General features: G+C 35.9%; 2 protein-coding genes across 2 annotated transcripts in view; one reads left to right on the forward strand and one right to left on the reverse strand.

Moving 5' to 3' along the window:
• Nucleotides 1-9,207, reverse strand: part of bin2b (bridging integrator 2b) — a 31,746-nt gene extending 22,539 nt beyond the window's left edge. Inside the window, exons 1-3 of the mRNA XM_062045367.1 lie at nt 9,021-9,207; nt 4,181-4,354; nt 150-230 (exon numbers count right to left, since the gene is read on the reverse strand). Of these exons, the coding sequence (XP_061901351.1) occupies nt 150-230; nt 4,181-4,276 (177 nt within the window). The 5' untranslated portion in view covers nt 4,277-4,354; nt 9,021-9,207. The remainder of the gene's footprint in view (nt 1-149; nt 231-4,180; nt 4,355-9,020) is intronic.
• A 4,708-nt stretch (nt 9,208-13,915) lies between these two features.
• The window catches only part of txnrd3 (thioredoxin reductase 3), a 32,618-nt gene continuing 29,421 nt past the window's right edge, over nt 13,916-17,112 (forward strand). Inside the window, exons 1-2 of the mRNA XM_062045380.1 lie at nt 13,916-14,260; nt 15,273-15,333. Coding sequence (XP_061901364.1) covers nt 14,144-14,260; nt 15,273-15,333 — 178 coding nt within the window. The 5' untranslated portion in view covers nt 13,916-14,143. The remainder of the gene's footprint in view (nt 14,261-15,272; nt 15,334-17,112) is intronic.

Consider the following 17,112-nt stretch of genomic DNA (forward strand, 5'->3'; position numbering starts at 1 on the left):
AAAAAAAAAGGTCAAAGACAAAGTTATTCGGTTTCTTGTGAGTATATACACTTCACTGCCGATGTGGGGGGGCGCCACCTAAAATCTTGCCTAGGGCGCCAGGTTGGTTAGGGCCAGGCCTGCATACACATGACTTTGACAACCCTTACCTGTTGTTTGGTCAGGTTCTGCGAACACAGCTCAAAATGTTCATCCTTGGTCTCCATGGTTTTGCCCAGTTTTTGAAGGACCTGTGTCATGATAAGGGATACATTGTCAAGAGGCTATCACATCACAATGTTCTTATCTTTTACTTTACGTGACCTCTAAAAAGCTGCTGTATGTCTCACACACACAAAAAAAAAAACCCACTGCTGATGCTAGCACCTATTGTGTTTTTTCAATGTGTTAATACATAGCTCATGTAAATCCAAATAATCCATTTCGAACAGAAACCCCAAAAAATGAACACAAAACACTTTAGAGAGACTAATTGTAGTTTTTAAACAATGCAAGATAACATTTACATCACTTTAACTTTTATCAAAACATTTTTAAAGCAATGAGCGGCAAGGAAAAGACAGGTAGTATATTTTTCTCTTCTTAAAATTTAGTGGGTGCGGCTTACATACCGGTGGGCTCTATAGTCCGGAAAATACCGTAATACATGTAATCAGTATCGGCTGATTTCACTCAGGGGTGTTTGGTAGCGGAATCAGCAGCGTAAAACCCTTACCGAAACATTCCTACTCTTAACGTTTATTCAACATTTAAATAGTTACAAAAAAAAGTAATCTCACTGAATAAGTGTGTTATGGTTTGTGCTATGGCACCATCTTTTGGACAAGTTCACTCACTGCAGTTGCTGCCTTGCCCTTCTCCAAGCAACGTTTTTAAGTTTTACAATATAGCTAAAACTATTTTTACTTACTAAATCGTCCCATGTGTGATGTCTTTTGAGTGTTTTTATGCACATTTGTACGTGATATCGTAATGTAATGACGCTAGCGTCATTAGCATTAGCGACTATGCTAACACGTTTGTATTTTTGTATTGTTTTAGTTTGGCAAAGTCAACAAAATGTCACCATGGATTATTGAGTCCGTTTAGCTGGTTGGAAAACTAGCTTCCGCAGCGAGTGGGTCCATGACGATGACTTCTGTTTTGTTTGATCAGCCGTTTTACTGCCATGTTACCAGCAACGTTTGGAAACAATTAAGGTATGTAAGTAAACATTTACAGAATTGTTCTGTTTAAATATCTAATTTCGCAATGTACAGTATATGTCTGAGGCTTAAAGTCTAATATATGGGAAACTATTTTTCTCTTCTTAAAATTTAGCGGGTGCGGCTTACATACTGGTGGGCTCTACAGTCTGGAATATTCCGTAATACATGTAATCGGTATCGGTTGATTTCACTCAGGGGTGTTTGGTAGCGTAAACAGTTAAAAAAAAAAGTAATCACACTGAATAAGTGTGTTGTTGTTTGTGCTATGGCGCCATCTTTTGGACAAGTTCACTCACTGCAGGTGCTGAAGTTGCTGAAGTACAGTTGCCGTTAAGTCTTCTAGCCGTCCATAGCGTAGCTACTTGTATAGATTCTTCATTCATCACTCCAAGCAACGTTTTTAAGTTTTACAATATAACTAAAACTATTTTTACTTACTAAATCGTCCCACGTGTGAGGTTGTTCGGAGTGTTGTTATGCATATTTGTACATAATATCGTAATGTACTGACGCTAGAGTCATTATCATTAGCGCGACTATGCTAACATGTTTGTATTTTTGTATTGTTTTAGTTTCGCAAAGTCACCAAAATGTCACCGTGGAGTTATTGAGTCTGTTTAGCTGGTTGGAAAACTAGGTTCCGCAGCTAGTGGGTCCATTACGATGACTTCTGTTTTGTTTGATCAGCTATTTTACTGCCATGTTACCAGCAATGTTTGGAAACAATTAAGGTATGTAAATAAACATTCACAGAATTGTTCTGTTTAAATTAGCGATGTCCGATAATATCGGACTGCCGATATTATCGGCCGATAAATGCTTTAAAAATGTAATAACGGAAATTATTGGCATCGGTTTTAAAATTATCGGTATCGGTTTCAAAAAGTAAAATGTATGATTTTTTAAAACGCCGCTGTGTACACGGACGTAGGGAGAAGTACAGAGCGTCAATAAACCTTAAAGGCACTGCCTTTGCGTGCCGGCCCAATCACATAATATCTACGGCTTTTCACACACACAAGTGAATGCACCGCATACTTGGTCAACAGCCATACAGGTCACACTGAGGATGGCCGTATAAACAACTTTAACACTGTTACAAATATGCGCCACACTGTGAACCCACACCACACAAGAATGACAAACACATTTCGGGAGAACATCCGCACCGTAACACAACATAAACACAACAGAACAAATACCCAGAACCCCTTGCAGCTCTAACTCTTCCGGGACGCTACAATATACACCCCCCCACCTCAACCCGCCCCCCCAACCCCGCCCACCTCAACCTCCTCATGCTCTTTCAGGGAGAGCATGTCCCAAATTCCAAGCTGCTGTTTTGAGGCATGTTAAAAAAAATAATGCACTTTGTGACTTCAATAATAAATATGGCAGTGCCATGTTGGCATTTTTTTCCATAACTTGAGTTGATTTATTTTGGAAAACCTTGTTACATTGTTTAATGCATCCAGCGGGGCATCACAACAAAATTAGGCGGCATAATAATGTGTTAATTTTACAACTGTATATATCGGTATCGGTAATTAAGAGTTAGACAATATCGGAATATCGGATATCGGCAAAAAAGCCATTATCGGACATCTCTAGTTTAGATATCTAATTTCGCAACGTACAGTATATGTCTGCGGCTTATAGTTTAATAAATGAAAAACTATTTTTCTCTTCTTAAAATTTAGCGGGTGTGGCTTACATACCAGTGGGCTCTATAGTCCGGAAAATACTGTAATACATGTAATCAGTATCGGTAGAGATAAATGCTTTAAATGTAATATCGGAAATTATCGGTATCGTGTTTTTTTTATTATCTGTATCGGTTTTTTATGTTTTATTTATTTTTTTATTAAATCAACGTAAAAAACACAAGATACACTTACAATTAGTGCACCAACCCAAAAAACCTCTCTCCCCCATTCACACTCATTCACACAAAAGGGTTGTTTCTTTCTGTTAATAATATTCTGGTTCCTACATTATATATCAATATATATCAATACAGTCTGCAAGGGATACAGTCCGTAAGCACACATGGTTGTGCGTGCTGCTGGTCCACTAATAGTACTAACCTTTAACAGTTAATTTTACTCATTTTCATTCATTACTAGTTTCTATGTTACTGTTGTTATATTGTTTTACTTTCTTCTTTATTCAAGAAATTGTTTTTAATTTATTTGTCTTATTTTATTTTATTTTTTAAAAAGGACCTTATCTTCACTATACCTGGTTGTCCAAATTAGGCATAATAATGTGTTAATTCCACGACTGTATATATCAGTATCGGTTGATATCGGTATCGGTAATTAAGAGTTGGACAATATCGGAATATCGAATATCGGTAAAAAAGCCATTATAGGACATCCCTAAGTATCGGTTGATTTCACTCAGGGGTATTTGGTAGCGGAATCGGCAGCGTATTTATTGAAACATCCCTACTTTGTTTGAATCCCTACTCTTAACGTTTCTAGCAAGAAATTTGGTCGACTGTGTGACTCCTTTTAAAAATGACATATAAATAACAGTCCCATTGAAAACTGTTCGGCGCAGCGTGTTTTCTTACATAAATGACCTTCACCTGGCGGAAAATGCGAAACAGCCAAAATAACATATGCTCTCGCACAATCTAATCTACCGAGACATGTTTAGGTACATTATACACGTCCCCCGCAACAAAGGGCGTAGAGTTCAGCAAGGCAGAGGAAGTGCACCACAATCAGGAAGCGGTGGCGTGTGAGTATGCACACAGCTGCGTGGTACTGAACACTGTGATGCTTTGACGGGCTTAGAAAATGACAACATTGAAACATCAATGTAAAAATAAACAATCCTGAAAATGGCGGAGTTCTGACACTACACATTTGCTGCGTAGATCCTGACACAATGCAACTTTTAACAGCTATCGGTGGTTGCCAAACTAGACCCAAAGACATTTAACGACCAGTACCTCCGCTCACCTTCTCCTGCACGCGGTTCAGTGACTTCTGTACCCTTTTAGCCAGGAATCCGGCTCCGGCCTGCAGGTTTGGACCCATCTTATTATTCTCAGCCATGGTCCTCTCCTGTGCTCGCTTCACCACAATATGAGCTCAGCCTCGTTGTCTGCTTCCTCTTGGGAGAGAGTGCGCCTTCTACGAAAAAGAGGACGGAGGTGGAGCAACAAGGCACAAATGTCATGAATCAGACACACATGCGCTAACGCAACAGGCGGAGAGCAACTGGAGGTGCATTCCTACACACCGTCGTCCTCAAGTTTAGTCTTGATCAGTTGTTAAAATGGACTCCGTGTCCAAATGTGTTACAACACTTTAAAAGCATGTGTGCATCAGTGATGCGTCATACCTAAAAGAGCTGATGCTTTGTGTTGCATCAGAGTAAGTCGGCTCTCCCATTATTTGCTTTTTTTCCTTTTTCACAATTCAACTACTTGAGAAGAAGGGCAGAACTTTGTTCAGATCAGCAGTTCTCAATTATTTTCTGTCACTAGAAATGTTTTCACTAGGGATGTCCGATAATGGCTTTTTGCCGATATCCGATATTGTCCAACTCTTTAATTGCAGATACTGATATCAACCGTACAGTCGTGGAATTAACACATTATTATGCCTAATTTGGACAACCAGGTAAGGTGAAGATAAGGTCATTTTAAAAAAATTTATAAAATAAAATAAGATAAATAAATTAAAACATTTTCTTGAATAAAAAATAAAGTAAAACAATATAAAAACAGTTACCTAGACACTAGTGATTAATGAAAATGAGTAAAATTAACTGTTAAAGGTTAGTACTATTAGTGGACCAGCAGCACGCACAATCATGTGCGCTTACGGACTGTATCCCTTGCAGACTGTATTGATATATATTGATATATAATGTAGGAACCAGAATATCAATAAAAGAAAGAAACAACCCTTTTGTGTGAATGAGTGTGAATGGGGGAGGAAGGTTTTTTGGGTTGGTGCACTAATTGTAAGTGTATCTTCTGTTTTTTTATGTTGATTTAATTAAAAAACAAAAACAAAAAAAACGATACCGATAATAAAAAAACGATACCGATAATTTCCGATTGTACATTTTAAAGCATTTATCGGCCGATAATATCGGCAGGCCGATGTTATCGGACATCTCTAGTTTTCATGCATCGCCCTTAATTTAATGTTGTTTTTTTATCTGTATGTGTCAAATTAGTTATTTGCTAACACTGAAGATGCTATTAAGCCCCCTTTTCTCCGACACCTCACACCTTCGACACTCAATTGAACTTGCTACATTTTTTTAGTGGATAGAATGTTTTCACGCCCTCCCTGAAGTGGATGTTTATTTATTTATCTATATGTACATGTCCAGATATACACTATATACAGTACAGGCCAAATGTTTGGACACACCTTCTCCTCATTCAATGTGTTTTCTTTATTTTCATGACTATTTACATTGTAGATTGTCACCGAAGGCATCAAAACTATGAATGAACACATGTGGAGTTATGTACTTAACAAAAAAAGGTGAAATAACTGAAAACATGTTCTATGTTCTAGTTTCTTCAAAATAGCCACCCTTTTTTTGCACACTCTTGGCATTCTCTCAATGATCTTCAAGAGTTAACTGTAATGGTTTTCACTTCACAGGTGTGCTTGAAGCTCATGGAGAGAATGCCAAGAGTGTGCAAAGCAGTAATCGGAGCAAAGGGTGGCTATTTTGAAGAAACTTGAATATAAAACATGTTTTCAGTTATTTCACCTTTTTTTGTTAAGTACATAACTCCACATAATAATAATAATAATAATACATTTTATTTGGTATAGCGCTTTTCAGAGTACTCAAAGACGCTTTACAGGATAAACAAATTAAAATATAAAACAGTTCAAATTAATGATATAAAATACAGGAAATATAAAAGCAGTACATTGTAAAATACATAATATAGACACGTGTTCATAGTTTTGATACCTTCAGTGACAATCTACAATGTAAATAGTCATGAAAATAAAGAAAACGCATAGGAGAAGGTGTGTCCAAACTTTTGGCCGGTACTGTATATCTACAACAGAATGTAATATATTATGTGCTCAAAAAGAATTTATACTCACACTGAAGTTTTGACCAAGTTATTTTTTATGACTAAAATAAATACACATTGTTAGAAAACCCACTATTTTGCATGGTTTGTGTTTCTTGTGTTATTGTTTTAGTCTTAGTATTTTATCTGTTCTAATGGCTAAGATTTTATTGTTTTCAACATTGTTTTGTACTGTAGCATTTTAAGATGTATTTCAATGAAAAGTGTGAAATGAAATGTATTCTGGCGACAGTTGCGGCATCCTACTCTGTTCAGCGGTGCTTGAACGCACCGCAAACACACCTCCGTCTCGTATTCCTCTGTTCTAAAGTTCAATGTGCACAATTGGCTATCTTGCTCAGACAGCAATGTGTTTATATAAGTTTAGATTTGGGGTGTGTCGTTTTTTTTAAATGCGGAAAGACCTTAATGTCTCTTGTTCTCATGTTTGCATTTAAGCTAGCGAGATGGTGCCAGTCAGTCCGTGAGTTTATCAAAGTGCAGTTATCGATCACGGTTTTTCGATTATTTTCATTTAAAACGGTCATACTAACTAACCATTAGGAGTTTTACCACAGTTAATATTACATTTTAACGCCACATGCTAGTAAAGAGGGCAAAATCTCTTCTCAGATACAGGGCCGATACTTTTAGAAAGGGGGATTATCGCATGATCAGTACACTCAAACTGACTAACTTTCCTTAAAGCCAACATGTATAATTTTGGTTTTACTTACATTAGTTTGGTTCTGTTTTTGCTTGCGTGAATTAGTTTGCTGTGTTTTTGCTTATTTGTTTTGTGCAATTCTAACTTTGAATCCAACACAACCATAGGGGTGTGAATCTTTGGGCACCTAACGATTCGATCCAATTTCTACGGTGACGATTCGATTGAGAATCGCTTCTTGATTCAACACGATTCTCGCAATGCTATAGTCAATACAATGAAACTTTTTCAAAACAGGTTACAGGTTATAAAAGCTCCTTCTGGTTACATAGAAATGGCATAAAATCTTATTTTTAAGAATTAATTCTTCTTATAAAAAAATTATTAAATCGATTATTGAAAATTATCAATCCACTTTTCATACAATTAAAATGTAGCACAATGTGCTTTACATTTAAACAGTCAGTCAGTATATAACTAAAATATAAAATATTATAAAATTAACATATTAATAGGATGCAATATAATTAGTCAAAAGTATCAATAATACATAAATATGTAGGTAAAAGATAGATACAATTAAATACATTGACATGGTATATAAAAGTTAATAAAAATTATAAACAAGGACTTAAAAAATATAATGGAATTATGAGATAAAAACTAATATTAATTAAACGCCAAGTTAAAAAGGTAGGTCTTGAGCTTGTTTTTAATAATGGCAACATTCTCTGCAGCCCTGATGACTTCTGGCAGGCTGTTCCAAAAATGGGGGGCATAATATTGGAAATAAAATAATGAATCGGAATTCATAAGAATCGCGATACGAATGTGAACCGATTTTCTTGTGCAACTCTTTTCTTTCTTTTAGTTTATTTCGAACATGAACACACTTACAGTATAATACATCACACAATTTCATATCATTTCACTTTACATCATGTCCGAAAAGGAATAGGAAGAAGCAAAGCTTATTTAATCCTACCCCTTTCCCACTTCAGAGCGTTTAAAAATATATAGAATCATTTACTGACCTTTTAATATAATAAATTAACATCTGTGAATTAGTATATACAACAGTTTTGTAATATGTAATTAATTAATTCAGTCATTATTAACATACTGAAATGAAGACTATCTTACTTTCAATAAGGTTGAGAGTATTTCTCATAATTCTTCTTCTTTGTACTTTGTAAGCACTATTATTTTGAACAACCTCTTAAACTGGATCATATCAGTACTATGTTTAACTTCTTTACTTAATCCATTCCATAATTTAATTCCACATACTGATATGCTAAAGGTTTTAAGTGTTGTACGTGCATACAAATGTTTAAAATTATTTTTTCCTCTAAGGTTATATGTCTCCTCTTTAGTTGAGAAGAATTGTTGTACATTCTTTGGTAGCAGGTTATAGTTTGCTTTGTACATCATTTTAGCTGTTTGCAATTTTACTCTACACAACAATACACACAAAATGAGCCGTCTCATAATATAACTTAATGTAAAAGAACCCATCAGCACATAAACCATTCATATTTGCTAACCGCAGCTAAAAGATGTGTCCACAAACGACACTAAATAAAGAAACGAAAAAGTCGACTCTTCTTCGGGAGCCGAGCCAAAAGAGTCGGCTCTTTCGAAAGTATTTTGTCTAAATGAAGTTGGGTGTTGCTTTCATAACAACCAGAATTTACAAACCGCAATTGTTAGCTACACTACATTAAGAACCGAAAGAGACGGCTCTTCTTTGTGAGCCGAGCCAAAAGAGTCGGCTCTTTCGAAACTATTGTGTCTAAATGAAGTTGGGTGTTGCTTTCAAATTCGCCTCAAAAAAACGTAATTTACAAACTGCAATTGTTAGCTACAAAATATACTAACTGAAGTATTCACAATAATCCCTTTGTGACTTTTGACTGTCAAATTGGTCAAACTTCATAGGAATCTTAAATCTCGTTTCGAGAAAAAAAATACAACGGGTGCATCTATGGCCGTGTCATTCGGTGTATAATTATTGTTATTTGTATACAAAACGTTTTCACAACGTAACTTTGTGTTTGCGTATTCTTACCAACAAACGGCGCTAGATAACAACTACCCGCGACGACTTGTGTTGTCTTCCGCCAGCGCCCGTTGGTACCATTTAGTTTGTGAACCTTTCCACTCTTCTTTGTGCTTTATGACGTTCAGTGACGTCAGATAGTAGAATGGCGTAGATTTAATGCGACTCTTTTGAGGGTTGCGGCTTTAATGACATGTGACGAGACGGCCCGGTGACGTTTTTAGCTGAGAGGTTTTGCTCACCGGGGTTGGCCGCACGGGCGGAGTGCGCCACGACAACATATCAAGACGGGGTAACACTATATGGAATAACCGTTACATTCTAGTGAATAAAAAATCCATATATATATAGAATACAACTCTGTAGGTATTTGGGCTGTCAGTAATTGTATGGACAGTTGTGGCAGATTGTTTACGTATGAAAAGTATCAATGTTGTTGTTAAAAAAAAATTCGTTTTAAAAGATCACCAAAGCAATACCTCGTGTCTTATTCCAAAACAGGAAGTCTCATGTCACATGGGCCAATCACATTTGTGTATACTTCAGGGACCGATCGGAGATCGTATTACCTAAGAATATTACACTGCGTGACTCAGGATATTTTATATTCATATATTATAGTGGGCATTTTCTATATGAACAAGTGGAATGGATTGGATACCGACGCACTAAAGGGGATCTCTACCTTACTCTTTGAAGTGAGGGGAAACTGAGTGAATAATGACAGGTTATATGATTATTTAAACTCATATTCGGGCCACTTTATAATGAATATTTCGGCATGTATTTGTAAAAGAAAAAAAAAAGAAAAAAAATATATAACACCAAATTATTTAGGGGGGCTTGAGACCCCCTAAAATAGGCCTAACAACGCCAATGATATTAACCATGAATTGGTTAACGTGGACCCCAACTTAAACAAGTTGAAAAACTGATTCGGATGTTACCATTTAGTGGTCAATTGTACGGAATATGTACTGTACTGTGCAATCTACTAATAAAAGTTTCAATTAATCAATCAATAAAAATACTACCCCTTGTCTGAGAAACCTTGAAATTGAAGATGTTTATTTCTGTGATGAAAAATGTTCCAACAAGTATAATGAGGGCAGTTTTAGTGAAATAATATTTTCCGGGCACAGTTCATAGACAATATTATCCTGAAGGAGTTTACAAAAGTTGAGCTAAGGAAAATAAGGACAAGATATATTACATACCCAATTATTCCCAAAATTAAAGAAATACAATTTAAAATTATTAATGGAATATACCAGGCCTGGGCAATTATTTTGACTCGGGGGGCCACATTTAGAGAAAAAAATGTGTCTGGGGGCCGGTATATCTATTTAGGAACACTAATACAAAACCTCACAATAATGTCTGATTGAATGCTAAAAACGTTATGACAGACCGCCTTAATGGAATTTTAAATTTTTCTATGAACGATAAAACACTGAATATTGACCAAATATAAACATCACACCCCCTTTCGATCGACATATTTTACAATCAAGTGAAACGCAACAAAAATGCAACAAACAGTGAAATATGAACGCGAAGGGTACAAAATAAACTCACGACAATCTGAAATATCTGATACATCACTAATCTTTAGAACTTTGTTGTGAAAATCTCCTTCCGCGTCTGTGGAAACATTTCCCACCCACACTGCTGCTTGGTGCCTCGTCTGAGCTGCTGTGACGCAGATTACCATAGCAACTAATTAGATGACCATAGTAACTATTTAGATTACCATAGTAACTGGTATATCATCCATAAGCGCATATATACTAATAATAATAATAATAATAATGGATTAGATTTTATATTCCAACCATTGAAATACTTTGTATAGTTCAAGACTTATGGTCATTTGAAAACATCACTGCACATCATAATGGCAGCTACAGTTTCCATCTTAAAGATCTGAAAAATTATTTGGGAATGTCCGGCGGGCCAGATTGAAAAGTTCAACAACACACCGCATGTGGCCCCCGGGCCTTAATTTGCCCAGGTCTGGAATATACACTTCAAAGGATTTTTTGAAACTTAAATTGAATATGGAGGTCGATGGCTGTTATATCTGTGGAGCTGTTGAGCAGTATTTTTCAACCTTTTTTGAGCCAAGGCACATTTTTTTCATTGAAAAAATCCAGAGGCACACCACTAGCAGAAAACATTTTAAAAAATGCAACTCAGCAGCTGATATTGACAGTAAAAAGTCGTTCTCGCAATTGTTGGATATAAATTCAAACCATAACCAAGCATGCATCGCTATAGCTCGTCTCAAAGTAGGTGTACTGTCACCACCTGTCACATCACGCCGTGACTTATTTGGAGTTTTTTGTTTTTTTTCCTGTGTGGAGTGTTTTAGTTCTTGTCTTGCGCTCCTATTTTGTTGTTGATTGTCATGTCATGTATGGATGAACTTTGTGGACGCCGTCTGCTGCTCCACACGCTGTAAGTCTTTGCTGTCGTCCAGCATTCTGTTTTTGTTTACTTTGCAGCCAGTTCAGTTTTAGTTTTGTTTTGCATAGCCATCCCTAAGCTTCAATGCCTTTTCTTAGCGGCACTCGTCTTTTGTTTATTTTTGGTTTAAGCATTAGATACCTTTTTACCTGCACACTGCCTCCCGCTGTCATCTGCATATTGAGATCACGACAAACCATGTTCCCGACATTCACAAAGCAATTAGCTACCTGCTGCCACCTACTGATATGGAAGAGTATTACACAGTTACTCTGCCGCGCTCTCGACAGCACCAACACTCAACAACGGCACATTATTTGCGGATTATAATTACTGGTTTGCAAAAAATATTTTTAACCCATATATGTGAAATGACATAATCTCCCACGGCACACCAGATTATCTCACAGCACACTGGTGTGCCGTGGCACAGTGTTTGAAAAACACTGCTGTAGAGGATGTCAATAATCTGTGGAATGTGAGACTGTACATGTGTTTTGGGAGGAGATCAGAGATTGGCTGAGGAACAAGGGTGTGGAGATGTCCCCATTCTCTATAGAAGAGATCAAATTTGGTATTTTTTTAAACGACTGTAACATAGAAATATTTCTCAACTTTATTATACTCCAGGCAAAACATTTTCTACATAAATGTCGATTTATGAAAGTAAGGCCTACATTTCCTAATTGGCTTAATGGTTTACAATTATCAATCAAATCTTGGAGAATGATTAAGAGTACAAAAGCCCTTAAATTGATATCTCTGTTAAAAAACATTTATATTTTTAAAAATTAAGCAGACTTTTAAGGAAAGTTGCATCATTAAAAGCTCGTAGAAGGATTTTATTGGAGTGGGTATCACAGTTTGCCCCCAAGGCCTCCCTATGGCTTAAGGACCTCATGTTTTTCTTAGATTTAGAGAAAATTAAATATAATCTGAAGGCTACACCACAACAATTTGACTTGACATGGGGCTGCATAATTAGCTAAATTAAAGACACTATAGGATGAATGTGACACTCACTGTTGACAATGAACCTTTTCATTTACCTCAACTCTTTTTTCTTTGTTGTTGTTTTTATTCAGTGACACTTCTCTGTAAGTTTGTGATTTTTATTTTTGTTGTTACTTTTTTTTTTCTTCTTTTAGTCAGTTATTGTGATTCTCTATCTGCTTGTGGTGAAGAGGAAGGCAGTACATTGCTACCCACTGTGACTGGAATGTAGGACGGGGGTGTTATTATTATTTTAATTGGTTTTACCCTTTAAAATCATTTTTAATCATATTTGTTTTATATTGTTTTTTTTTGTATTTATTTTTGTTTTTATTCAGTCATTGGTGGAGCTAAGGATAATATTTGAATATTGTTTTTAATATTGTTGTACAGCACTTTGGAAACATTGTGTTGTTTAAATGTGCTATATAAATAAAGTGGATTGGATTGGATTATTGAACTTTTTAAATTTTTCTGTAATTTTGTATTTGTTTTTTTATTCATTTATTTTTTTTATTTTTTATTTTTGGGGGTTGGGGGACAAAAAAAAGGTGTCTGTTTTTTCAGTACCTGTATTATGTTTTCCTTATCAAATGAATAAATAAATATTATAAAAAAAGACAATAAAGAACATTACCCACGGTGAACCCCCCCACCCCTAAAAAAAAGATTTAAAGTGATTTGAGTAACCCTTTTTGTCTTTTTTTTTTGTCATATTTTTTATTATTATTTATTATATTTTGTACTCTATCGGTATTTGCTTTTGTTTTTTTATTTCATTTATGTTGAAAGTGCCTTGACTTTTGTGTGAATTATAAATGTATGTTTGTTGTTCAATAAAAAAAAGTAAAAAATTATATATATATATATATATATATATATATATTTTTTTTTTTCATTTTATTTTATTTTCCATCCATCCATCCATTCTGCCGCTTATTCCCTTCGGGGTCGCGGGGGGCGCTGGAGCCTATCTCAGCTACATTTTATAAGCCTTTATTTATAATATGCAACATTTACATACAAACAATAAATTATAATAATCAAACAAGTACAGAAATTGTACAAAAACAGTACAAAACAGCGACAGGGGGTTGTAAAGTAATTAAAATAGAATGCAAAATATATATGTGTAACAAAATGTAAAGGTATAGGCTCACACAAGTTCCGTAAATAATCCAAATTTGGAACAAAGCATCATAACTTTCACAGCTTTTTGGTTGTTAGAGGTAGAAAGCGTTTTAAAATAGAGTTCTAATTATTTTTAATAAAAAAAATATAAATTAATAATAATGACATGTGACGAGACGGCCCGGTGACGTTTTACGATAAGCTATGAGGTTTTGCTCACCGGGGTTGGCCGCACAGGCGGAGTCGTCACGACAATATATCAAGACTGGGTAACGGCGGAAGCGCTGTTAGAAATCGAGCGCAACCTACGCAGTAGGCTTGAAGATAAAGGAGTAAAAGTGAGGTTTGGCGCATTCAGGCGCGGTTTTAGGGGTCGGAGGCGAACTGTGCTCATCCGTCTAGTTGTCTGTCACGGTATTATTTTCACGAAATACCTATTTGCCGATTTAAACTTTGTACCGTGTCCGCTTTTCTTCGTCTACAACAACCGGCCGTCCATTCACTGGAGCAGGCTTGGACGGAAATAGATTGCTAAAAAAATGCCTCCCATCGAAAATGACACCGGGAAGAATGAGCTGAAAACGCGAATACAGTCGCTCATTGACGCCAACCAAGTGATGGTTTTCAGCAAAAGTTACTGCCCGTTTTGTGTGAAGGTACGTTATTTTTTTATTTTATTTTATTTCAGCGTGAGAATTCTTCTAAGTCATGTCGAAGTTGACATATTCTCCCGCGAAGTGAACGGGCTTGGTCTAATTGCTGGCATGTTGACGCCACATACAATGTATTTTTTATTTAAACGTTTGAAGACAAAACTGTTTTAATATCACCTTCGTGTATACTTTATTTAAAAAAATGTTTTGTTAGCTTGTCCAAATTTGAAGAAACTATCTACTATTGTACAGTATTTTGTATGTTGTTTTGTATATTGTACAGGATTGCTTATTATTTGTATTGGATAGTAGTGTATTTATTTCAATTCTTAGTTTTATCTTTATTACTTTTTGTGTAATTTATTTTTATCCCATATTTGTTCCCACTATCGCACCTAAATTGGAGTCCTTAATCTCGTTATATGCAAATATAATGACAATAAAGTCCATTCTATTCTATTCTATACTCGCCAAGTGTGTTTTCACCTAGGATAAATATAATCTTAGAGAAAAATGTAATTTAAAACATTTGTACGCACGTACACCACTTAAAACCTTCAGTATATCAGTATGTGGAATTAAATGATGGAATGGATTGAGTAAAGAAATCAAACAATGTGCTAATATGATCCACTTTAAGAAACTCTTCAAACTTAAGGTGTTTTTAAAGTACAAAGAAGAAGAACCATGATAAACATTCTGAATTTATCTCATCCATCCATTCATTTTCTAGATAATCCTACTCATCTCACCATATGAAATATAACTTACTTCACCAATTATTATTTAATTATTTTTAATGTTTTTACTTATGGAGTATATTGTGAATAAATTGAGAACAGGAAGTGAACAAAAGTTTTAGCAACTGCTATGTAAAGGAAAAGGGGTAGGATTAAATAAGCTCTGCTTCTTCCTACTCCTTTTTGAACATGTTGAATAGAGAAACTGGAAATTGTGATGTATCATGTTGTATGCACGCATGTTCCAAATAAACTCAACCGATGTCTGTTTCCAGGTAAAAAACTTGTTCAAGGAGCTGAAAGTAGACTGCAATGTGGTGGAGTTGGATCTTATAGGTAAGACTTTGTCAAATTTAGTCTTGTTTTTTCATTGTAATAATCAATTCTTAATTATAATCGAAATAATCAGCTCAGTATGAGTGTTGTATAAACATGTGTGCAGTACTGCTCTTATCACAGGTGTTCATAGTCATAGTATGGGTAGAGTATTTCCTTATGATGAAACATGGCTTCCCTTTGGCAACAGTTCAAAAGCTGCTGAGTCATTGTAGATGACTTGCTGGGTAAACACAACCTGTTTGTCCTAGTTTGCTTTTCCGTCCTAGATTTCTAATAGACACTTCCAGCTAAAAATGTGCCCAAACCTGTACTCTGCTGTACTGTATTATTAAGAATTATTTTGTTATCGCTTGTTTTCAGTGCAATATTTTATACCTTTGAACCACTTTTGGGTAAAAAGCTTAAAATAAATGCTAACATTGTATTAGAGCTTGGCGATGTAGGGGGAAAAAATTATCACGATAGTCTTGTTCAGATCGGTCGATATTGATATTTATCGATATCACAATTTTGGTCATGCTTTAATTTTACATTGCTAATAGGTGAGACGTAATGACATCAGGAGGTTATTTTTTTTAATAGAAATTAGTATGAGGTGGCCACGTGTCCAGGGTGTACCCCGCCTTCCGCCTGTGTGCAGCTGGGATAGGCTCCAGCACCCCCCGCGACCCTATAAGGGACAAGCGGTAGAAAATGAATGGATGAAATGATAGTATTTTTTGGCAGGGGTTGAAGTAAACATGATACAACTGTTAATATAACAGGCTCCATGTACTGCCAATATTATTATTTTATAAATGTAATTTTGATCAGTCGCCGTCTATGTAGGTTATTTTTATTTTATTATTAAAGCTATTGGTATTTAAGTTACATGCATGTAGCGTGTAAAAGCAATTGGCATTGTACAAACCCCGTTTCCATATGAGTTGGGAAATTGTGTTAGATGTAAATATGAACGGAATACAATGATATGCAAATCCTTTTCAACCCATATTCAATTGAGTGCACTACAAAGACAAGATATTTGATGTTCAAACTCATAAACTTTATTTTTTTTTTGCAAATAATTATTAACTTAGAATTTCATGGCTGCAACACGTGCCAAAGTAGTTGGGAAAGGGCATGTTCACCACTGTGTTACGTCACCTTTTCTTTTAACAACACTCAATAAACGATTGGGAACTGAGGAAACTAATTGTTGACGCTTTGAAAGTGGAATTCTTTCCCATTCTTGTTTTATGTAGAGCTTCAGTCGTTCAACAGTCCGGGGTCTCCGCTGTCGTATTTTACGCTTCATAATGCGCCACACATTTTCGATGGGAGACAGGTCTGGACTGCAGGCGGGCCAGGAAAGTACCCGCACTCTTCTTTTTTTTTTCGAAACCACACTGTTGTAACACGTGCTGAATGTGGCTTGGCATTGTCTTGCTAAAATAAGCAGGGGCGTCCATGAAAAAGACGGCGTTTAGATGGCAGCATATGTTCTAAAACCTGTATGTACCTTTCAGCATTAATGGTGCCTTCACAGATGTGTAAGTTACCCATGTCTTGGGCACTAATACACCCCCATACCATCACAGATGCTGGCTTTTCAACTTTGCGTCAATACCAGTCTGGATGGTTCGCTTCCCCTTTGGTCCGGATGACACAATGTCGAATATTTCCAAAGACAATTTGAAATGTGGACTCGTCAGACCACAGAACACTTTTCCACTTTGCATGAGTCCATCTTAGATGATCTCGGGCCCAGAGAAGCCGGCGGCGTTTCTGGATGTT

This window comes from Entelurus aequoreus, linkage group LG01 (genome assembly GCF_033978785.1).
Source record: "Entelurus aequoreus isolate RoL-2023_Sb linkage group LG01, RoL_Eaeq_v1.1, whole genome shotgun sequence".
Taxonomy (NCBI): domain Eukaryota; kingdom Metazoa; phylum Chordata; class Actinopteri; order Syngnathiformes; family Syngnathidae; genus Entelurus; species Entelurus aequoreus.